Raw genomic sequence first — 24,816 nt, 5'->3', positions numbered from 1 at the left:
AACTCAGATCTCTCATTTTAAATCCCAACCGGATCCATTTTCATTGGGGGGAGTTTAGGGGGGGGATGCGGAAATATTGGAAAACACTTAGAGTAGAGAAATCAGGATGAAACTTGGTGGGAAGAATAAAACACGCCCTAGATACGTGATTGACATAACCGGACTGAATCCGCTCTCTTTGGGGGAGTTGAAGGGGGTGTTAATTTGGAAAAATTAGAAAAATTGAAGTATTTTTATCTTAAGAATAAGTGACCGGTCGTGAGGTATTTTTAAATTTGATAACTAGAAGGAACTCATGTCTCAGAGCTTCTATTTTGAATATGGTGAGATTGAGGGGGGAGTTGGAGGGGAAACCGGAAATCTTGGAAAACACTTAGAGTGGAGAGATCGGGATGAAACTTGGTGGGTAAAATAAGCAAATGTCGTAGATACTTGATTGACGTAACCGGACTGGACCCACTCTCTTTGGGGGAGTTGGGGGGGGGGGGGTCCAGTTCTTTGACGAGTTCGGTGATTCTGGACGTGGTAGGACAATGAAACTTGGTAGGCGTGTCAGGGACCTGCACAAATTGACTTGATAAAGTCGTTTTCCATGATTCGACCATCTGGGGGGGGGGCCAAGGGAGAGAAAAAATTAGGCATTTTTACATACGAGTGGTTGATCGGATCTTAATAAATTTTGATATTTAGAAGGACCTCGTGTCTCAGAGCTCTAGTTTTAAATCTTGACCGGCATTAAGCCTCTGATTTTCCTTTTAAATTAATCTATTGATTCTTAGAATTTCGCTAGAGCTCATGCTATGTGAACTCTTGGCTCTTGCGACCTTGTCACAAGTGCCAAATGAGCTCCTAGCTCTTGTTTTTAAATCCGACACCAATTATTGTTAAATTCTACATAACTAGATACAACAGTATTTTTGTTAAAAACAAATACCAAATTTCCTTCATTAGAAAAAAGCCCATATTGTTGCGTACGATTCCACTTAACCAAGCGAAAGAGCGATATTTTATTTTTTCGATCCTAGAGGATTTCAGACCTGGTTGTTTATTTATTGGCAAATAAGTTTAAACCTCGTGTGAAATATTTTTAAGATAAAAGTGCCAAGTTGACAGTTTGATTTTTCTTATCTTAGCTGGTCTTCTTCTTCTTCTAGATATATTGACGATTTTTCTAAATGCCGGGGAAGAATCATTGACATCTTTTTTTTTTCACTCAAATTATTGTGCCCATTACTAGGGTTCCCTATTTAGTTTCACCTGATATCTGCAGACACGAAGGCAACAATGCTAGTAATAACACCACTTCTTTACGATTTTTGTTGGGCAATGTTGGGCGATTTTAGTTGAGCAATGTTGCCCAATGTTATAGAGGAAGGCAACGATGCTAGTATAAACACCACTTCATTACGCTTTTTGTTGGGCAATGTTGGGCGATTTCTGTTGGGCAATGTTTCCCAATGTTATAGAGGAAGGCAACGATTCTAGTAATAACACAACTTCTTTACAATTTTTGTGACTATGGTATGTTGTTTTGTGTTAAACTCATAAGTTTTTCTGATTCTTGAACTGGTCTTGATACTACAGGTAAAAAAATATCCTTTGCCCCCCGTAACATTTATTCATTTAGTAAACTTACTTAGACTTAGAACTTCCCACGCCGGTCGGCCCACAAGGTGGCAACGATCCCTCTCCACTATGATCTCTCAAGCATCTTCAGCCAAAGTTCATCAAGGGATGTTCTTGAGAGCGCTGCGTCTTTTTCTAGGCATCATCCAAGTGAAGCCTTCTGTCGTCCGCACCGTAGAACTCCTGGAGAAGTCCAATACCAAACATCACGAGGCAGACGATTACTGCACATTCTAACTGCATATTCTAGCTATGTGTCCCCAATATCGCCACCGACTGCTTATGAATTTATCAATAACGAGTAGCTGTTTAGTCTTCTCACTAATGGATGAGTTGGTAATTGTGTCTGTCCAGTTGATTCCGAGAATCCGTCGAAGACAAATATTTTCAATACTTTGAATTCTTTTCTCCAGCTGCTTTGTCAACGCCCAGGTTTCAGAACCATACATTAGTACTGACAGGACATTTTTATTGAGCAGCCTCAGTTTCAGCTTCTAAGAGAAAGTGGCACTTCTCCAAACGTTTCTTAACGTATCAAAGGCGCTTACTGCGCATGCGATACATGTGGCAATCTCGTGCTCAGGGCTTCCATCGGTGCTCAATAGATTCCCAAGATATCTAAACATCTCCAGCTGTTCAATTTCCTTTGCGTTAACTGTCAGTGGCTCAGTAGGTAGTTTATTCACATTATAGCGCATGATTTTAGTCTTTTGCGTGCTTATTGCCAAATCTATTCGCTCACTTACTTCCGAGAGCTCATTTATGTTGTACTGAAGCTCATACGTAATACGTAATACGTAATACGTAAGAAAGGAGCGTTATATCGTCTGCGAAGTCTGCATCAAATAAAATACAATTTTCATTCAACTGGATGCCACCTATGAAGTTGCCATCTGCAGGATAAAACCAATGAGCATTGAAGGCAGTAATAGGGACAGAATACACCCCTGTCGAATGCCTGAGTTGATTTTGAACCACACAGTCAAGTCCCCATCATCAGTTTGAACAGCACACATTTGTTTACCATATAACGCCATTATAATTCTGACAATTTATCAGGGAACCCATAGTAGTGCAATACGTTCCACAGAGAATATCTATGGACTGAGTCGAAAGCATTCAAGAAATCGATGAAAGCCATTATAATTTCAGTCAGCCATTTTTATTGAATTTGATTATTCAATAAGTATTCTAAGACCAAAAATCAAGTCAGCACATGACCTACGTGGTCGGAAGCAATGCTGTTCGTCTCTGAGTATGGCGTCAACTTTAATGTGGATGCTATCCAAAAGTCCTTGGCAGAGGACTTTTTTAGTAAACAGTTTAGAATTAAGGTAAAGAAAAAACAGTATAAAAAGAACACAAAAACTTGTAAAGTTACAAATCAAAAATTACACGAAGAAAGAAAACGATCAAAAATGAGGTTTTTAAAGGCCAAATGAAAATACTGAAAAAACACAGAAAGCGAATATTTCGAGAGAACAACCACCTCTCTTCTTCAGCGCGAACAAACTAATAAGATCAAGGAAAAAATCAAAACTAAAAAACAAGCGCGGAAAGTACAACAAAACCAATGAAAAAAAAACGCAAAAAAATTAAATAAAATGCAATAAAAGACCAAAAATTAAAAGAATTGAAATAGAATATCTAACAAACAATAAAGTGAGTTATTCGCCAATTTCCGTGATTTAAATAAAACCCAAACAAAATTGAACTGCCAACGACGGATACTAACGAACAACTGAGAAATAAAAAAAAAAATTCGTTTACTCAAACAAATGAAGCAGCAATTGAATAAATTGGAGAACTAGGTCACCTGATTTTTGAACCATTGCATTTCATGCGAATACCCTTTGAGACCTAAGGGGTTAGTTCTCAAATTAACTCTCCGTTGTCAAATCGTCTGTATTGAATTATGGGATAGGTTGGACTACCAGCACAACTCAATCTATGGAAATAATAAAATCGTTCAATATCTTTCAGAACAATACTTAAAAAAATATAGACATTAGTAAAATTTAGAGCGTTTAATTTAAATGAAAACGTAAACACAAAAAAACACAATTTATAAATATGTAGTTAGTCTTCATCACTTAACTCAAGCACCTAGAAAGAAGAAAAAATTATTTGCCCAGTTTAGATCACCGATTTGATAAAACTAAATTAAATATCATTCAAAATAATTCTATGCCCTATCCATTGGAGTTACACACAGCCCTGAACATACGGTTGCAATTCAAATTTGAAACTTCAGAATTAAGAAAGAAAAAAAATTCTAAACTAAAAGGCATAAAGGGTGTATTGAAACTGAAAGTCACAAAATAGTTTTGAAATATAAAAAATAATGCGAAGTGCCTGAATCACATTTCAGAATTTTCCTCAAAATCGTAGATTGTTTTTTTTTGAAAATAAATATTGCTTTACAATTGCCATAAAATTGCAATTTTTAACACAATGTCGACGTTTTATCGTCGACGTTCAACGTCGACGTTTAACACAACGTCGACGTTTTATCCACCTTAACTACTATCATAAACTCATCACACCACCACGCTGGGAACTCTCTACCCCTAAAATGTAAAAAATTAACAAGTAGTTAATCCAATTCTTTCTAAAATACAAAGGCAGTGTTGTCATCTTCAATATTTACTCCTATACAACTAGTAGTACATGCTTACTCTTTCATCAAGACTGGACTTTCTGTTCCAAATCTTTAAGAACGACTGCTGAAATGTAAAAGCCGATGAATTGGAACTGGAAATATTTCAAAGCCCATGAAACCTCAGCGGGAAGAGCGAGATATTTCGGAGGGGGCAGCACCCCTCACGCACGGAATAATTGCTGTTAGTTTCCAGCATTAATGTTGCCCTTTACTTTTATTTTATAAAATCCTGTTTTTTCATTTAATTCAATTGTAAAACAAACCAAAATTACAAGGAACAGTGACAAAACAAAACCTAAAACCAATAGAATAGTTTCAGCAGACCTTCACCAAGTCGCCCGTAGCGCTCCAAAAAAAAAAAAAATTAGAAAAAAAAGAGTACTTAAAACAAAAAAATTTTTAAAACAAGCCAAATAAAGAAAAACCAATGTTCTTTCAACAAATCGTCGTTCATTTGGTCTTTCTTCAAAGATTGATGGGGGAATGGGGCCCAAGTTGTATTCTTTTTTTTCCATCTGATTCCTATGTCATTTATATATTTAAACTGTACATTAGCATAAATAAAAAAATTAATTAATTTAACAAAAAATAATGAATAATTTTCAACACTATTCATTATAATTTTTATTTCGTTTTTGGTCTCATTTTCTCCTTTATAATAATTTCAGCTTCTTTCATAAGCTCAATGAAGGCACTTTGGGTTTTTATAAAATTATAAACTTTAATTAGTAAAAACCTTTAGTCGATGCATTCTAATTTTTTTTTCCTATGTTTCTCAAAAACAAAGAAGAAAGGCGAAAATGGGGTTTTATAGAGCCAACGACAACACTGACAGCAACAAAAACAGGTATTTCAAGAAGACAACTGTTTCCCTTCTTAAAAAATATTAGAGAAGGCCCCCCCCCCCCAAAAAAAAAGAGTTAACACATCTTGAGCAAAAATGGGAATAATTTAAACAAGAAAAAGAGAATAAATTAAATACAAAGACAAAACAAACAACGTGGATATCAAAAGGAAACAATACCCAAAATGGAAGAATTAAAAAGCTATCAGCAATGGAATTAAATAATAAAATTCAAAGCTATAAAAATTCAAATCAAAAAAGGTCAGCCAGTCACCCTAAATACAAGCCATTTACGAAATTATCTTTTCACTATGTTTCCTTAGAGAGTCCCGTAAAAAAGGGGGGTTATAAGTGGCTTACTTACTAGCCTACATGATGGAAGTATATATTACGTACTATATCGCTGCGGTTTTAGATAATGGCCAAAGAATATTGGGTACTTATGTTATAGCACCTATGTTAAGTTCTTCATCAATTGACGCACTGTAGAACCGGTTTCTTCATTAGTTTCTTCCAGCTTAGCGTGAGACAAACGAAGACAAGTGACAGAATAGATGGGAATATTTAATGTGGGCAACATATTTGCAAATTAGGGGGGGGGGTAAAGTATTTGAACAGTATGAAGTTAGAAAACAATTCTTGCTTCATAATATGCAGAATAATTGTAGCTAACACATTTTACAAGCATCGCCGCTATACTTCACCCCACCTCCCCTAATGTGCAAACATATAGCCCAAATCTATTTCTTAAGCATTATATTTTCATCATATTTTGTGGCATTTCATTAGAATTGGTCAGAGAAACAGGTTCTACATAGACGAAGAACTTAATATAGGCACCATAACATATAAGTACCGAATATTGACCTCATCATCCATTGTGTCCGCACAGAATGTGACAGGACAGACATTAGAAGGTTTATGAGAGAACATCGAATAAAACTATGTGAAGAATTACTCGGAGGAGCATTAACTGAAGAACAATCGGTTGAAAGTATAAATTTAGTTTGTGAATTTTTGAGATTGATTGATAGAAAAAGGACGTTGTAAACTTTTCGCAGCGAATTGTAAAAATACAATTGTGGAAGTGCATGGACCCTAAGGTGTTAAAACACAGAGGGGGTCTTTTGGCGATTCACTTCACTTCACAGTACCGAATATTGTTTTATCTGCAAATTCTTTTAAGGATTTCTACAAGATATGAGCAGAGAATGCGCCCATAACCTTACAAATGTTTTAATTCAATTAAGGGAGCTCAGTGAGCCCCTTCTTGGTGTGTCAGGCATTCAACTCTGGCATACACTCGCATTGATTACTTTCATCTCATCTCATGGTCAAAGTCCAACCTTCATGCACAATCTTCATGTTAAAAGTGAGGTGCCTGCTGAACTGAGGTGCCTGCTGGTGGCAGTTTTGATATTTTTTTTCAGAGTCCAATTCCTTCAAGGAAAGAGATCAGGCAAGATGCGATTACCTCCCCTCTCCTTTATAACAATAGCCCCTTAGAAGCATAGCCGCATCTGATCAAATCACAGATTTGCTGTTTCAAACAGTTCGTGGTAACGAACTGTTTAATGTGGTAACGTGGTAACGACCCGGCTCAATAGTAACCAAAACTCTAAAAAATGGAATTTTGATACCAATACCTACATCAAAAGAATCGCATTTTAATGCTGATTTTAAATATATAAGTTTCATCAAGTTTAGTCTTACCCATCAAAAGTTACGAGCCTGAGAAAATTTGCGTTATTTTAGAAAATAGGGAGAAACGCCCCCTAGAAGTCATAGAATCTTAGCGAAAATCACACCATCAGATTCAGCGTATCAGAGAACCCTACTGTAGAAGTTTCAAGCTCCTATCTACAAAAATGTGGAATTTTGTATTTTTTGCCAGAAGGCAGATCACGGATGCGTGTCTATTTGTTTTTTTTTATTTTTTTTTCTTTTTCCAGGGGTGATCGTATCGACCCAGTTGTCCTAGAGTGTTGCAAGAGGGCTCATTCTAACGGAAATGAAAAGTTCTAGTGCCCTTTTTAAGTGACCAAAAAAATTGGAGGTCACCTAGGCCCCCTCCCTCGCTAATTATTTTACCAAAGTCAACGGATCAAAATTCTGAGATAGCCATTTTATTCAGCGTAGTCGAAAAACCTTATAACTATGTCTTTGGGGACGACTTACTCCCCCACAGTCCCCATGGGAGGGGCAACAAGTTACAAACTTTGACCAATGCTTACATATAGTAATGGTTATTGGGAAGTATACAGGCGTTTTCAGGAGGATTTTTTTGGTTGGGGGAGGGGTTGAGAAGAGGGGGATATGCTGGGGGAACTTTCCATCGATAATTTGTCATGGGGGAAGAAAATCTCCATGAAGGGAGCGCAGGATTTACTAGCATTATTTAAAAACACAATGAAAAAATAAATATGAAAAAATCTTTCAACTCTAAGCAAGGAACAGCATTAAAACTTAAAAAAAACAGAAATTATTACCCACTTGAGGGGCTCACCTCCTCCTAATACCTCACTTTTTACGTTAAAGTATTTTTAGTAATTTCAACTATTTATTCTACGGCTCTTGTGATTCTGGGGTCATTTTTAATGAATTGGGACACAATTTAAGCTTTAGTGTAAAGAGCGAGGATCTGACAAGGGGGCGAACCCCCTCATATATGTAATAAAAATATGAGAATACAAAAGTTCTTTACGTAAGCTAATTTATAAGTTACGTAAATCTTTTACTAATAAAAATATTCGTAAAAAATTAAAAGTTCTAGTTGCCTTTTTAATTAACCAAAAAATCGGAGGGCAACTAGGCTTCCTCCCCCGCTCTTTTTTTCTCAAAATCATTCGATCAAAATTATGAGAAAGCCATTTAGCCAAAAAAAAAAAAAAAAATGCAAATTTCGTTTTAATTATTCCTCTGCGGAGAGCCAAAATCAAAACATGCATTGATTCAAAAACGTCCAGAAATTAAATAAAAAAAACAAGTTTTTTTAACTGAAAGTAAGGAGCGACATTAAAACTTAAAACGAACAGAAATTACTTCTTATATGAAAAAGGCTGCTTCCTCATCAAACGCCCCGCTCTTTACGCTAAAGTTTTTTACTGTTTTAAAAAGAAGAATTGAGAGACAGAGTCAAACTTTAGCGTAAAGAGCGGGGCGTTGATGAGGAAGCAGCCTCTTTCATATACGAAGTAATTTCTGTTCGTTTTAAGTTTTAATGTCGCTCCTTACTTTCAGTTAAAAAAACTTGTTTTTTTTATTTAATCACTTTCAAGAACTGAAGTTAGGTTAATTCTAATAAAATATAACCTAAGTAGGATAAAAAATATAACACTTTAGAAAAAAATTTGGGCTATATATTTGCACATTAGGGGGGGGGGGGGGGGTAAAGTACATTGGGTCTGCATGCAAGATATGTTAGCTACAATTATTCTGTATCTTTCGAAGTAAGAATGTTTTCTGACTTCACACAGTCCAAATACTTTACCCCCCCCCCCCCAATATGCAAATATATAGCCCAAAATATACATTTCGTTTATTTTCTCATTCTGTCACTTCTCTAAGTCTTTTCCCGCGCTAAGGTGAAAGAAACTGGAAAAAGAAACCAGTTTCCAGTGTGTCAATGCATGAACAACTTGAGCGGTAGTGGGTATATCATAAAAGTACCATTTTTCTTCGATTTACTGGGAGACATGAACCCTACTGGATGATCAGTAACCCTCAGTACTGTTGTGTAACCGATAGAACAACCCATTTAGGCCTTCTCAAGACAATATAATTCTAGTTTTACTTTACCATGTATTCCAGTGAATCTCTTGGAGACTGAAAAATGGCCTATCGGTATTAGGAGCCACTCGGAGTTTTTCAGAAATTAATCTATTAGTTAAACAGAATTTTCTTTTTCGTTCAAATGAACCGTTTTCGCAATGTGAGGCCATAGTTCAATACAATCACCCCGGGTAAAAGAAGAAAACACATCACTGTTAACCAAAAAAATAACACCATATCCCTTGTTTTTCCAGGGGGGGGGGGGTATAAACCTGCAGTTTAAGGTTTTCAAGAGCTAAGGTTTCAATCGTGATAATTATGTTCCAAGTAACAGCAAAAAAAGGTTTTTTAGTCTTAGGCTTTTAGATGCATGTTGACTAAAATCACGTGCCATGTATGCATCTGAAATACTGGAAAAATTTGTTTTTAGTACCCCTGGACACGAATTCTAGGATAATAGGCTATATGATTTACTATCAATTATATTCTATCTGACCGCACTAGAAGTTACTTTTGTTTTTCTTTTGCTTAAATACTCACAAGTCTAACACAAGCTGAGCTGAGATATTAATAAATAGTGACTACCAAAGAAAAAAAAATTAAATCAAATATTTTCGGCGACAGTCAAAGGTAGAAGAAAGAAATCTCAAAGACACTCTAATGTTACATGACTTCAATTACTTCAAAATGATGAGTAAAAATCAGTGGCACCAATTCACGAAAACGTAGGAAGAAAAGGGAAGGAGGCAAAGTTAAATTTTCGAAATTAAAAAAAAAAAAAATTCAAAAAGGAACTTTTCACCGAAAGAGAATTTATTTTTTTTAATCTAGGCTTGCCAAATACACCCTAGACCCTCAACCAATTAGCGTCACTGAAAAGCAAGCATTTAAATCTCTAATCTTTGGTGCATTTAAATATTTTGGTATTGCAATTTGTCAAGGTAAAGACGGTAGCTAAGTCTACAAGTTCGCTCTGAGAAACTATCATAAAAAATTCCATCACTTCTTTCTCTCATTGCTTTTGCGCCCTTCTGACAACCTTTCTGCATTTAGTGTGTTTTGATTTTGTTTGCCCTCCCACTCAATATTATCTGATAGTTTCACCTTAATAACATAAGCCATTTTAGAGACTCATGATCAAATATGCTCCCTTTTCCTACTAACCAACCTTATATACAAACAATGGGCAAATTGTTGGAAGGAGGGCAACTAAAAAGGTTAGGAAGGGGGGTGGCTTTCCTCTAATACCCCAGGCTGTTCTTAGGTAGCACCGATACGTATTTTCATTGACAGATGAATGAATTTCAAACTGAGGTTAGGATTTATATCGAATCTTCAGATTCAGACTCAGTGAGGTTCAGAATCAGTCAGTTTTTTTTTTATTACTATGAGATTGGTAATTATTATTGATGAGTGGATGAGAGATTGGTCGTTATTGGTTATCCTTTTTTTTTGTATTATGTTTGCAGGGAATTATTAATTAGAATGAGTTTTATGTACCCGCCCAGTCGCAAGCGCTTTTTTGGATCTTTTTTGGGGCGGGTACAGGGATATTAGTTAAATGTACTTGGTATTATAAATAAAGTGAACTGAATTAAACAGTAAACTGAGAAATTATTTTCTACATGGTAAATTTCATTGCGTTTAGGTAGTAAATAATTGGAATTTTAAATGAAAAATTTCATAACTTCGTATGCATTTTCAAAAGGATGATCTACAACTTGCTTGCAAGAGAAACAAAAAGGCTCTCTAATTAGTCTATAACTTGTGTCTAATAATGCTTTTACTTTATGATAGTAAAACTCAACACTCGTTCCAACACGTCCCTAATGAAACAATCAACACCACCTCCTTTTTATAATCTGTTAATCGTCGAACTTTTTCAAAGAAAGTCTTTAGATGGCGTTTCGAATTCAGTACAATTTTCTGTAAGCCACAAGATGCCACAAAAGTCTCATGATTCAAGTGCATGAAAGCAAAGACCCAACAATTTTTCTCTTGCCTATCGTTGAAAATTAAGAAAATTATTAAGAAAATTAATTATTATTGAAAATTATCGGTGAAAATTAAGATTTCACCATGATATGAAACTCTTTTCTCTTTTAATGTCTAGTAAGGTTCTCAATACTTTCATTTGTTTTAAGGTTTTGCCCGAAAACCCTTATAACAAAAAGTAGCAATGCCTAACACCACAAAAAAATGCACATTTCAAAAATAGGGCACATAATTATGGTCCTCGTTCACAAAATTGTCTTGAGACAATAATCCGTAATGCCATGGAATTCATTATTCGCATATTGAATAACATATGTCAATCAATGCTATTAACCTATACTGTGATCAATGCTATTAACCTATACTGTGATATTGCAAAATGTAATACCTCCGTTTGAATGGATTCTTCCGCCCCTTTCCGTTCTAAGTTGCTTCTACTGGATCGTTTTGTACCTCTATAGCTCCAAATTCATTAACATTGACATAAGCCTAATCCAAAGGAGGACCCAGGATTTTCTTAAGGGAGGGAGGCGCATAATAGCGAACTATTACTTGCGAACAATGAAATATCCATAATTTAAAGGGAGCCTTGACAGTTATGTGTCGTAGATAGGTAGTGGAAATGGTGGTAAATTTAATCTACAATCTGGTGGTGGTTAAAGTTCTAAAAATGATATAAAAATGTTGATATAAAAATAGTTGGTCATAAAAACCACCTCACCAAAAAAAAGCTGTTCACCATCTATAAAAAAAAATATGATATTTAGCATTTTCTGCATAATTTTTTGCCTGTGCACTTCTGACCACTATAGCGAGTGAGTTAAGCTTTTTATAGTCAAAAAAAAAAAAAAAAAAGTCTTGAACCATCTTTTGGGGTCATGCACTCTTTGCGACAATTTGTATAGGTCAATTTCATTAAGCATATTGCTTAACCTTGTGGAATCGCTTAGTAGCTATTATAGTTATGAAGAGTAGGAAATGAGGATAAAGATGCAACTTGCATATTCTTAGGAGACATACTAAACATTAAATACTAATTCTTTTAGGGGTGTAACAAGAAAAACAGAACGAAGAGATAGAGACGGACAGAAAACATTTAAAACGAGGGTTTCAAGTATAGGCAATAAAGCATTAACTGTTTCGTTTTAAAAACAGTGTTTTAGTAAACAGTGTCACTTTTGACAAAATCTCAAAAATTTACTAATCAAAATTTTACTTTTCACAACAGCGTAGCGTATCCTTCGACTTTTTAAAGTTCGACATATTTTGCTTAAATTACTGAATTGTAGGTCGATGTCTACCTCAATATTTCGGGGAACGTTTATAATGGCTAACTCTGTCAGTCTATAATTTTGCCAGTTTAGAGCTCTTCGTTAGTATTTCCTTTTCTATTCATCCTAAAATATTCGAATAAAGACCAAAATCGTCAGAAAAATATGAGCTCTAATAAGGATGCATGTAGATATGAACTTCAAACTAAGTATATGAGTCGAAATACTCCTGAAAAAACAGTGTGTTTATTACTGTTGTATTTGATAGGTATAGATTGGTGATTTAAATTCTCAGGGTCTCAAGCAGTGGTAGATTTATAATTTTTTTTTTTTTTTTTTTTTTAATCCTGAGATTTTCAGATATTCAATTCAAACGTTTAAATCTCGATATGTGTATTGGGCACAAAAATAAAAATTTAAAATTTTATTCGGATTTAGCATTAAGTAAGAGAATTGTCCTTTAAAAATTTTGATTTATAAACAACTGATCGTGGAAATATGATTGGATGACACGCATCAAAATAAGTTTAAAAATCCTCAGCAGTATATATAGCAGTTTATACAATTTTCTGGACAAATATATGCAACCCCTTTACAAAACATAACTGTATTTTGTGACTGGTTGGTATTGAGAAGGTGAGAAATTATGAAGTAATATTGTAGTTGCATTCCGTTTATGTAGTTAACTCAAGTTGTGTGAATTTCCACTTTTTATCAACATTTTATTATTAAATGTTTAAAAAAATCGGTGCCATTCCACTGATTCAAATTGAGAATTCAGAGACCCATCTATACCAGCTAGATAAAAAAATAAACACATAATTATTTGCCTTCTTTTCTAAACAATTTTTTTCGAAAATCTATTCTTCTTAAATGATTACTCTGATCTTTGAAGGAGTATTTTAACTCATATACTTAGTTTTAAGTATATAGCTATACGAACCTTTATTAAAGTTCTAAAGAGTTTGGCCTTTATTTAAAGTTTTAGGATGAACGAAGAGGTGATGTCATATAATGCAGAGCTTTAATTAGATAAAAATAGACAATAAAGTGGCCACTATTTGCTCACCAAAATCCAAAACTTGAATTAAATTTTTTTTCAATTCTCAAACATTTACTTTCCATTATACAAATCCCCTATAAAACAATAATGTTGTAAAAACCACCCTGCTTCGCAAAATGCTAACCCGACAAACCAAACCAGACAGCCGAAAAAGTAGTGATATCAATTTCTTCACCTTAATGCCACAGGAAGACTCGAAAGCCAGTTTTTGCCAGTTAAAAGAAGTAAATATTTTGCTTTCCAGCCCCGTTGTTACAGCACAATCCTGAAATATCATTATTATAGCCTAAATAAGTTAACATTTCAAATTTCCCATCCCTGTTGTAATGAAAAGAAGATTTTCACCTCCCAGTTGGTTTTTGTCGTATTAAGGACAGATTCCCTTGATAAACCTAAATCTAATTAAATACTTTTTGGCGGTATGCGTCATTAGTAAAATCTAACAGAAATCACACAGAGTAAATGAAAACTTCTTTCAAAATTGTTTGCAAAAAGAAACTGTCTTAATAATTAAAAACTCAACTATTAAAAACCGATTACAAAAAAAACTCTCATCCCAACTCAAACCAGAGCAAGCGGTCCAAAAAAAAAATCCACAGTTACGTCAAGGGGGGGGGGGGGGCACTCCCTGGATCCACCACTGGCCTAATCCAACTTTTGATAATCTATATTCTTTATAAGAAATCCATAATACATGACTTTAGTTGGCTATTCAGTGTTCATAGGAGCTTTAGCTGGCACTGAATCGCTTCGTGTAGTTCGTACAGTTTTAAGGCAGCTAAGTAGGGAACCGTGTATCGAGCCTGAAGATGTAAATCCTGCTCGAGTGATGAATTATTTTCCTCATCACAGATACCGTACTTCAAAAGTACAATTTTAGTAAACATTAATAGCCCGGGCTCCAATTGAAGCTATATTTACTGATTTCCAAAAGTACATGTCAAGTACAACTTTTCTGAGCACACAGCATTATAGAATCATCATCAGTGATAACACTTTGCTTGGGTTCACATTTATGGAGAAGTGGCATCTTAGAAAGGAACGTCCTTAGAAATATCCAGTCTTTCTCAAGTTACTAAGTGGTAAGAATCAAAACATGGTCAATAACTCCAGTCTAGGTGGCGCTCATGCAGAAAAAAGAGCCACTTGTTATTTACAGAAGAAGGCAAAGAAATTTAAACTTTCAACACGTTTTATCATCAAGCTGGATAATTATCTTTATCTTTCCTAAGATTGCAAGAAACGTTTATATGGTGATATGAAGAATAAGGAAACAGATCCTTGCCATACATTAAAATACAATTGACCGTGCCGAAACTTTTCGGGGCTACAGAGCAAAAGGGTGACATTTGAAAAAGCAACCGCAAATGGAACATCAACGGACTACAATCAACACGTGAATAATTCTTACTATTCCCATCTAATTCAACGGACTTTAATTTAATTGAAGAATGGCATTACGCACAGCGTCAGAAGAAATAGGCATAACTTGGCACTCAGAAAGACTACGTGGGAAAACATCTGATGATAACTTTTAAAATGATTTTATTTAGACTTACTTACCTTCGGCGGGAACCAGACGAGCAACTGTGCCTGTCATCCCAGGCAATCTAACGGCCCAGCGTAATTTTGAAATTCTTGGTTAACCTGCCTGAGACTCTAGGCCAGCTTGCTTTTCCAAAAGCCAACACACAAGTATTTGTCCAATAAGAGTAATACTTACTCCCGCCATTTATCCTTGTCATTTAACCAAATAGTTGGAAAACTATAGGTCTTACCATTCGCCTGCGAGTCCAGGGGACTTGTCAATCCTATGACACGGTATTCCATCTTTAGACTACAAGCGGCCAACCTATTAGGCTTAGATCACTTGTTCGCACGTGAGTTCAAGCAAATTCAGCCTCCCAGTTTGCATACAGGTCTAGTGAACATTGTCCGTCACGCGTCACACGTTTTTTCATCTTTCAATTATACTGAACAAAACTGTTATCTCAAAATTTTGATCAGATAACTTTGGGAAATAAATAGGCGTCGGAGGGGGGGGGGGGGAAATCACCCTCCAATTGTTTGTGCCACTTAAAAAGGGCACTAGAACTTTTAATTTGAATTTGGATACACCCTCTCCCGATCTTATGGGGCCGTTATTTCAGTGCGATCACATTTGAAAAGAAAACAACAAATAAACATGCATCCATAATCTATCTTCTGGCAAAAATAGCAGAATTCCACATTTTTGTATATAGGACCTTGAAACTTCTACAGTAGGGTACTAGGGTAGGCTAAATCTGATGGTGTGATTTTCATCAAGATTCCTTGAATTTTAGGGGGTGTCCCTCCCCCCAATGTAAAAATCAGGCAATTTTTTCCGACTCGTAATTTTTGATGGGCAACACTAAACTTGATGAATCTCATATATTTAGAATCAGCATAATAAGTTGATTTTTTGATGTATCTATTGATATCAAATTTCTGTTTTTTTTTAGTTTCGGTTACTATTGAGACGAATCACTCCTTGTTCGTTACCGCGAACTGTTTGATATATATTCCAGGATCTAATTCGACAATTTTGTTGAAGAGGAGTAAAATAGTAACCATACATGTGTTTGGTGTATTCCTTTTGCTTTCATAAACGAATAGTCAGGAGTATAATAAAACTTAGAAATTGGTAACAAGGTAATTTAAGACATTAGAGAGAATTTCTATGCCAATCTTTTTAAACTTGATGGGAAGAGGGCTTCTTTGGACTAACCTAAGGGATAATTCCAATTACTTTAGATAGAACTTTATCAATCAATGACTTGAATTGGACCATTCAACTGATGCTTGTATATCAAAATTAAATAAAAAAAAAAGTTTTTTTAACTGAAAGTAAGGAGCGACATTAAAACTTAAAACGAACAGAAATTACCCCGTATATGAAAGGGGCTGCTCCCTCTTCAACGCCCCGCTCTTTACGCTAAAGTTTGACTCTTTCTCTCAACTCTACTTTTTTAAAACAGTAAAAACTTTAGCGTAAAGAGCAGGGCGTTGAAGAAGGAGCAGCCCCTTTCATATACGGGTTAATTTCTGTTCGTTTTAAGTTTTAATGTCGCTCCTTACTTTCAGTTAAAAAAACTCGTTTTTTTTATTTAATTTCTGAACGTTTTTTAGTTAATCCATGTTTCGATTTCGGCTCTCCGCAGATGAATAATTAAAGCGAAATTTGCATACTTATTTATTTGGCTAAATGGCTTTCCCATAGTTTTGATCGAATGATTTTGCGAAAAAAGGAGGGGAAGGAGGCCCAGCTGCTCTCCAATTTTTTGGGTACTTAAAAAGGCAACTAGAACTTATAGTTTTTACGAACGTTTTCATTAGTAAAAGATATACGTAACTTACGAATTAGCTTACGTAACAAACTTCTATGTTCATGCGTTTTTATTACGTATATGAGAAGGTTCGCCCACTCGTCAATACCTTGTCAATAAATCTTTGGATTAAAGCTTAAATTTTGTCCCCTGAATCACAAAGGCCGTAGAATAAATAGTTTAAATTACTAAAAATCCTTTAGCGTAAAGAGTGAGGTATTAGGAGGAGGTGAACCCCTTATATGCGTAATATTTTCTGTTCGTTTTAAGTTTTAATGCTACTCCATACTTCCAGTTGAAAAAAACTTTTTCATATTTATTTACTCATTGTTTTTTTTTTTTAAATAATGCTAGAAAATGCTGCGCCCCCTTTATGGAAATCTTCTTCCCCCATGACAAATTCCTCCGTGGAAAATTTCCCCCACATAGCCCCCTCTTCTCAACTCCCCCTCCCAACCAAAAATCCCCCTGAAAACATCTCTACATTTCCGAATAACCATTAATATATGCAAAGACTGGTCAAAATTTGCAACTTGCAGCCCCTCCCACGGGGACTGTGGGGGAGTAAGTCGTCCGCAAAGACATAGTTATAAGGTTTTTCGACTATGCTAAATAAAATGGATATCTCAGAATTTTGATCCGAATACTTTGGGGAAAATGAGCGTGGGAGGGGGCATAGGTGCCCTCCGATTTTTTTGGTCACTTAAAAAGGGCACTAGAACTTTTCATTTCCGTTCGAATGAGCCCTATCGAAAAATTCTAGGACCACTGGGTCGATACGATCACCCCTGGGAAAAAGAAAAAAACAAATAAACACGCATCCGCGATTTTTCTTCTGGCAAAAAATACAAAATTCCACATTTTTGTAGATAGTATCTTGGAACTTGTACAATAGGGTTCTCTGATACGCTAAATCTGATGGTGTGATTTTCATTAAGATTCTATGACTTTTAGGAGGTGTTTCATCCTATTTTGTTAAATAGGGCAGATTTTCTCAGGCTCGTAACTTTTGATGGGTAAGACTAAACTTGATGAACCTTATATATTTAAAATCAGCATTAAAATGCGATTCTTTTGATGTAACTATTGGTATCAAAATTCCGTTTTTTAGAATTTTGGTTACTATTGAGCCGGGTCACTCCTTACTACAATTCGTTATCACGAACTGTTTGATATGGTCTTTGCAAATCAGCAACTGAAAAACTCAACCTATTCATTTTTATACATAGGTTTGCTTTAAAATAAATCCTCATAATTTCTACTAGATTCTGTAAAAATTTCCGGTACCGGGAATCGAACCCGGGCCTGCTGGGTGAGAGCCAGCTATCCTAGCCACTAGACCATACCGGATTAACAGTTACATACAAATATAAGTAATTTTACATTTATACAAAGTGGCCGAGGGATATAAACAAAAGGATACATCATTCTTTACTACGCACCCCTAAACTTGGTTTGGGAGCACTTTAGGAGGTTTACTGTAGGAAAAAAGAAATTTCAGCCAAACCTAAAGGCTTCAAATATTTTTTTTGCTTGTTAAGTTTCTTTTGTTCGTTTGTTGGTTGTTGCCAGTTTTATTTGTCATGTTAGATCAAAAGACTTCTATGAATTGTTCTTTACCATTTCAATTGAGTAAGAATGCTCATTTGAAGGGATAAGGAGGCAGCTTCCCTTACCTCATCGAAAATGTGTGAAATATATATATATATATATATATATATATATATATATATATATATATATATATATATATATATATATATATATATATATATATATATATATATATATATATATATATATATATATATATATATATATAAAGAGTAGAAAAAAGCTAGTCAAACAGCTCGTGGTAACGAACTATAAGTAAGGAGCGACACGGCTCAATAGTAACCGAAACTAAAAAAAACGGAATTTTGATATCAACAGACGTATTAAAATAATCGGCTTATTATGCTGATTCCAATAGTATTGAAGCTGATTCTGATTCCAAGTATGTAAGACTTATTCAGCTTAGTGTTGCCCATAAGTGGCTGACAGCCTGAGAATATTTGTCTGATTTTCGAAGAAGGGGGGGACACCTCCCAAAAGTCAAAGAATCTTAATAAAAATCAGATCATCAAATTCAGTGTGTCAGAAAACCCAACATTTCAGGTTTCAAGCTCCTATCTGCAAAAATGCATAATTTTTTTTGTGCGGCCATACACTTGCTTAAAGATTCACATGCAAGTCCAGAAAGACTCGTGTGCCTTCACATACAAGTTTCGTAATGCACTTCCTTAAATATGTAAGTTAAACCACACATAATGTACTTCATAAGTTATTCCTAATAAAACAAACCTAAGTATGATAAAAATATAATAATCTAAAAACAAATTTGGGCTATATATTTGCACATTAGGGTGTTTGTGTGTGTGGGGGGGGGGGGGATAAAAAAAAGGATAAAGATCCTCCAGAGCCATTGCTGGCGCATAGGGCGTCGAATCGACGTTTCAGTTGCTGGGTGTTTTTTACAGGGACAAGTAGCAAGCTTGTCGCCCAACCTTGCTGTGGCGGGGACCGAACCCTGGGCCGATGGGGGTGGTGGTAAAGTACAGCGAGTCTGCATGCTAAATGTGTTCGCTACAATTTTTCTGATATATGAAATGAGAATTTTTTTTCTGATTTCACACTGTTCAAATACTTTATCCCCACTCCCCATAGTGTGCAAATATATTGCCCAAATTATATATTTCCCATCTATTCTGCCACTTCTCTTTGTCTTTTCTCATGCTAAGTTGAAAGAAACTAGCGAAAGAAACCAGTTTACAGCAGGGGCGGATACAGTATTTTCCTTAGGGGGGGGGGGGGCGCATAATAGGTTACTTCAATAAACTTGCGAACAAAGAAATACCCGCAATTAAAAGGGAACCTCGACAATTATGTGTTGTAGGTAGGTAGCAGAAATGGTCGTAAAATTAACTTAACATCTGGTAAGGGTTTAAATTCTAATAGATCTGTTGAAATCAAAAAAGCTGTTCCCCATCAATGAAAAAATATGATATTTAATATTTTCTGCATAATTTTTTGCCTTTGCACGTGTGACCACTATTGCGAGTAAGTTAAGCTTTTTATTGTAAAAAAAAAAAAAAATAATAATTGGTCTTGACCATCTTTTGGGGTCATGCACTCTATGTGACAATTTGTATAGGTCAAACCATTTAGCATGTCGCCTAACTTTATGGCATCTCTTAGTAACTATGATAGTAATGAAGAGTAGGAAATGAGGATAAAGATATAACTTGTATATTCGTAAAATATATATTAAACATTAAATACTAGTTCTTTTAGGGGTGTAACAAGAAAAACAGAACAAAGAGATGGAAATACATAGAAGAAAGTTAAAACGTTAGTTTTAAGCATAGGCAATAAAGCATTAACTAATCACTGTCTTTTTTAAAAATAGTGTTTTAATAAACAATGTCAACTTTGACAAAATCTCAAAAATTTACTAATCAAAATTTTACTTTTCATAACAACGTAGCGTATCTTTCCACTTTTTAAAGTTCAGTATATTTCGCTTAAATTACAGAATTCACAATTTTATAAGAAAAAGTCTATTTCTCAATTTCAACTCCCGCCATATCTATTTATTACACGGTCGATGTCTACCTCAATATTTTGGCGAACGTTTATAATGGCCAGTCCTGTCAGTTTAGAGCTCTTCGTTAGTATTTCCTCTTCTATTCATCCTAAAATATTCGAATAGAGACCAAAATCGTCAGAAAAATAGGAACTCTAATAAAGATGCATGTAGATATGTGCTTCAAACTGAGTATATGTGTCGAAATACTCCTGAAAAACTTTATAAAAATTGCGATATATTTCGCTTAAATTACCGAATTGTAGGTCGATGTCTACCTCAATATTTCGGTGAACGTTTACAATGGTCAGTCCTGTCAGTCTGAGACTGACTATTCTAGTCTCTAGTCTCTAGTCTGATTATTCTAGAATCCTGTCAGTTTAGAGTTCTTCGTTAGTATTTCCTCTTCTATTCATTCTAAAATATTCGAATACCAAAATCCTCAGAAAAAAAGGAACTGTATTAAAGATGCGTGTAGGTATGTGCTTCAAACTAAGTACGTTAGTTTAATACTCCTTAAAAAACAAATAATTATGTGTTAGTTGTCATTGTATTTTATAGGTATAGATTGGTGATTTAAATTCTCAGGGTTTCAAGCTGTGGAGATTTCCAATTAATTTTTTTTTAATCTTTATATTTTCAGGTATTCAATTCAAATGTTTAAATATCGATATGTCTATTGAGCACAAAAATACAAACTTAAAATTTGACTCAGATTTAGCATTAAGTAAGAGAATTGTCCTGTAAATTTTCGATTTATAAACAACTAATTGTGGAAAAATGATTGGATGGCATGTATCATAATACTAAGCATAAAAATCCTCAGCGATATATATAGCAGCTTAGAGAAGTTTAAGGACAAATATATGCAACCCTTGTACGAAAACAGAAATATATTTTGTGACTGGTTGGCATTGAGAAGGTGAAAAATTCTGAAGTTTTGAAGTTTTGAAAAATTGCAGTTGCATTCTGTTTCCGTGGTTTACTCAAGTTGTGCGAATTTCCCCTTTTTTTTTTTTTATCATTTTTCTTATTTTGAAATATTTGAAAAAAATCAATGACATTCTTCTGATTCAAATTGAGAATTCAGAGACCCATCTATACCAGCTAGATAAAAAAAATGAACACATAATTATTTGCCTTCTTTTATAAACAATTTTTCAAAAATCAATTCTTCTTAAACGATTACTGCAACCTTTGAAAGAGTAAATTGCCTCATATACTTAGTTTTAAGTATATGCTTACACGAGCCTTTATTACATTTTAAAGAGTATGGCCTTTATTTTAATGTTTTAGGATGAACAGAGGTGATTTATTTTATTTGTTATGCGTATTATATTAATAAATTTAATTGAATTTGTTATATAATGTAGAGCTTTAATTAGATGAAAATAGGCAGTAAAGTGGCCAACATTTGCTCATAATTTTTGCGCTTCTCATACATTTATTTTTTATTATACAAATCCCCTAAAAACAACCACCCTGTGGTTTTTATTGTAAAAAACTACCCTGCTTTGCGAAAAAGGAAAACCCAAAAAAATCAAAACAGACAGCAAAAAAGTGATGATATAAGTTTCTTTGCCTCAGTGCTATAGCAAGACTCGAAAACAAATTTTTGACAGTAAAAATAATAAAATATTTTGCTTTTCAGCCCCGTTATGACAGCCCAATCCTGAAATATCATTTCAACAGCCTAAAGAAGTTAGGATTTTAAATTTCCCCTCTTTGTTATTAAATTGAAGATTTTTGCCTCCCAGTTGGCTTCTGTGGTAAAATGGACACATTCCCTTGACAAGCCTAAATTTAATTAAATACTTTTTGGCAGTAAATAATTGCGTGGCAGACCGCACAAAGTAACTAAAAGCTTGTTTCAAGCTTGTTTGCAAAAAGATAGTCTTAATAACAAGAAACTTATTAAAAACTAAACTGTTAAAAACTAATTACCAAAAAATTAACATTCATCCCAACCCAAACCAGAGCAAGCTGACCCAACCACAAATCCAGCACTACGTTAGGGGGGGGCGCCCCCTGGATCAACTAATGGTTTACAGTGCGTCAATGCATCAACAACTTGAGCGGCAGGGGTATATCCTACAAGCACCATCACATGTAACTTGGGGATTATCTGAGTCTTTTCGATAAACAGCAAAGCTATGAGAAGACTCTTTTCGATTACTTTGGTCCAATTTGGGGCCATGCCGACGATGACACTTTGGTTTTTCATCCTCCACTAGAGATATATCTTAATTGAATTACAAAGCCGATTTGGCAAAGCCGAATTGGCTTTTTGTTAATAATAGAATTGGGATTTGGATAGTCCACGTTTTTGAAATTCAATTATGCTGCCACCTTTCCAAATGTCCGTTTTGTATCTAAACCATAGATTATTTAATCATATTTTTGTTTCGCAATTCGAGCGACGAGATCGGAACGATCTTGAGTAGACTGCTCTTTTATAAATTCATTATCATCATATATAATAAGCCCTGCTTCTTCAAATTCTGGCAAATCTTTCTAAATCGATGACTTGAAAATTATACTAATAACTAATTGATGACTTGAATAGATAACTATGACTTGAATCGATTTCAAGTCAGTTATTGGGCAATCTGGCTATTCAAGGCGATAAACAATAGCCAATAGTCATCTTCATAGTCATAACAATTGTCATCTTCAAAATGTTCAGCGTAGTACCATGTTGATCTGGGGAACGATGATGATAGTATTACTTTTTCACAAACAGCAGCGTTTGTGTAACACCTACAAAAACAAAACGATTTTCGGTTAAATTTTATCCCCTGGAAACGATCAAGTTCGATACAAATATCGATACAAGTATCGAAGTTCGATACTTCCACCATAGTTAAAAGCTTTAAAGACTGTCTGACACAGACCAGGCGTTTTAGATTGCAAAGAAAGGCTCTTAAAGTGTTTGGGTAAAAAAAGCAATACGAAACTGCACTAATTCAGGCCGTGTTAGAAATGGACGTCTTGCACAAAGTGTTCAAAATGGCACACTTATAATCCACCCTGTGGCTCCACCTGGATGAAACAATTGGTATATAAAGGGCTCCCCACAGTGGTCAGTAGGTAGGTAGGTAGGTTTTATTTTTAACCATTTTTATGGCACTTGGTTTTGCTAGTTTAGACACTTCCAGGTAAGCTAGGACAATGAAATTTGGCAGGCGTATCAGGAACCAGACTAGATTAAATTGGAAATTGTCGTTTTCCCGATTCGACCATCTGGGGAGGAGTGGTGGGACGGTTAAATCGGAAAATTAGAAAAAAATGATGTATTTTTAACTTACGAACAGGTAATCGGATCGTAATGAAATTTGATGTTTGGAAGGATATCGTGTCTCAGAGCTCTTATTTTAAATCCCGACTGGATCCGGTGACATTGGGGGGGGGGGGGGTTGGGGGGGAACCTAAAATCTTGGGAAACACTTAGAATGGAGGGATCAGGATGATACTAGGTAGAAACAATAAGCACAAGTCCTAGATACATGATTGACATAACCGGAACAGATCCGTCCTCTTTGGAGAAGTTGTGGGATGAGGAGGGTTAATTCTAAAAAAAAAATAGAAAAAATGATGTATTTATAACTTACGAATGAGTGATCGGATCTTAATGACATTTCATATTTAGAAGGACCTCGTTACTCAGATTTCTTATTTTAAATCCCGACCGGATCCAGTGTCATTGCGGGGGGGGGGGGGGGACCGGAAATCTTGGACAACGCTTAAAGTGGAAAGATCAGGATGAAACTTGGTGGGAAGAATAAGCACAAGTCCAAAATACGTGACTGACATAACTGGGGCCGGGAATCCGCTCTCTATGGTTGAGTTGGGGGGAGGGGATTAAATCGGAAAAAATAGAAAAATGAGGTATTTTAACTTACGAACGGGAGATCAGATCTTAATGAAATTTGATATTTGGAATCACATCTTGTGCTGGGATCTTGTGCTTTAGAACTCTCACTTTAAATCTCACTAGATCCGGTGACATTGGGGGAGTTGGAGGGGGAAGTCGGAATTCTTGGAAAATGTAAAAATCAAGATATCTTACGAATGAGTGATCGGATCTTAATGAAACTTGATATATAAAATAATCTTATGTCTCAGATGCTCCATTTTCAATTTGAATCGGATCTGAGGACGCAAGAGGGCTGGAGGGAGGAAACAAAAATCTTAGAAACCGGACATCTTGGAAAACGCTTAGAGTGGAGAGATTGGGATGAAACTTGATGGGAAGGATAAGCACAGGTTATAGATATGTGATTGTCATAACTGGAACGGATCCGTTCTCTTTGGGGGAGCTGGGGGTTGTTAATTTGGAAAAAAATAGAAAAATTGAGGTATTTTTAACCGAAGAACGGGTGATCAGATCTTAATAAAATTTGACATTTAGAAGGATATCGTGTCTAACAGCTCTTATTTTAAATCCCGACCCGATCTGGTGACATTGGGGGGAGTTGGAGGGGGAAACCTAAAATCTTGGAAAACGCTTAGAGTGGAGGGATCGGGATGAAACTTGGTGGGTAGAATAAGTAACAGTTGGTGGGTAGAATAAGTGTCAGTTACCAAACTGAGTAGCCACGACATGAAATTC

The 24,816-nt window shown here is 35.2% G+C and overlaps 1 protein-coding gene and 1 non-coding gene across 2 annotated transcripts in view; both read right to left on the bottom strand.

Annotated features, from left to right (window-relative positions):
* Nucleotides 1-3,639: 3,639 nt before the first annotated feature.
* LOC136041046 (ubiquitin-like modifier-activating enzyme ATG7) overlaps nt 3,640-24,816 on the bottom strand; it is a 567,744-nt gene continuing 546,567 nt past the window's right edge. The window contains exon 13 of the mRNA XM_065725580.1: nt 3,640-3,732. Coding sequence (XP_065581652.1) covers nt 3,706-3,732 — 27 coding nt within the window. The 3' untranslated portion in view covers nt 3,640-3,705. The remainder of the gene's footprint in view (nt 3,733-24,816) is intronic.
* Trnae-cuc (transfer RNA glutamic acid (anticodon CUC)) lies at nt 17,858-17,929 on the bottom strand. Its single transcript has one exon. It is a non-coding gene; the product is annotated as a tRNA-Glu (tRNA).

Source organism: Artemia franciscana, chromosome 21 (genome assembly GCF_032884065.1).
Source record: "Artemia franciscana chromosome 21, ASM3288406v1, whole genome shotgun sequence".
Lineage (NCBI taxonomy): Eukaryota > Metazoa > Arthropoda > Branchiopoda > Anostraca > Artemiidae > Artemia > Artemia franciscana.
Note: the sequence above shows the minus strand (reverse complement) of the source record. Positions and strands in the feature narration are given on the sequence as shown.